This window comes from Trypanosoma grayi (assembly GCF_000691245.1).
Source record: "Trypanosoma grayi strain ANR4 Tgr_2632_V1, whole genome shotgun sequence".
NCBI lineage: Eukaryota > Euglenozoa > Kinetoplastea > Trypanosomatida > Trypanosomatidae > Trypanosoma > Trypanosoma grayi.
This window is the reverse complement of record NW_008828250.1, coordinates 1-434: the sequence shown is the minus strand read 5'-3', so window position 1 is coordinate 434 and position 434 is coordinate 1. Positions and strand designations below refer to the sequence as shown.

The 434-nt window shown below is 51.4% G+C and overlaps 1 protein-coding gene across 1 annotated transcript; it reads left to right on the top strand.

Annotated features, from left to right (window-relative positions):
- DQ04_26321000 (hypothetical protein) lies at positions 1 to 434 on the top strand (the record flags this gene model as incomplete). The annotated part of the gene is made up of 1 exon (XM_009318324.1): positions 1 to 434. A coding segment is annotated over one exon (434 nt), but the record flags the coding sequence as incomplete, so codon positions are not given.

The window sequence follows — 434 nt, the reverse complement described above, 5'->3', positions numbered from 1 at the left end:
TCTTCGCTGTGCCGCTGCGGCTGGTGGCATGGCCACCCGAACGAGAATGGCCACGCCTGCAGCCGACGACGATCCCTCGGTGATACTCACGAACTGCTTTCCAAGCGTAATACTCAGTGCTTCGAACATCCCGTACACCTGTGAAGTTAACAATGACCAAACACTGATTGGCTTGAACCTCTCCGCCTCGTACTATTATGGAGAAGGTCTCATTCCTGGATGGCCGGCGACTCTTGATACGAAAACCGATACCATTACATTCGTGCCTATTTTGGGGGCACCTTCAGGACGTTGGGAATTGGTCATAACACGTATTTCTGTTGATGGAAACTCTGACACTCCTATGACGACCAATAAGAGCATGGACTTCATGCGCATCGGTGCGACCGAGGCGAATTTCGATGCGCTCTTTCCGTATTACGGTATGGGTGTAT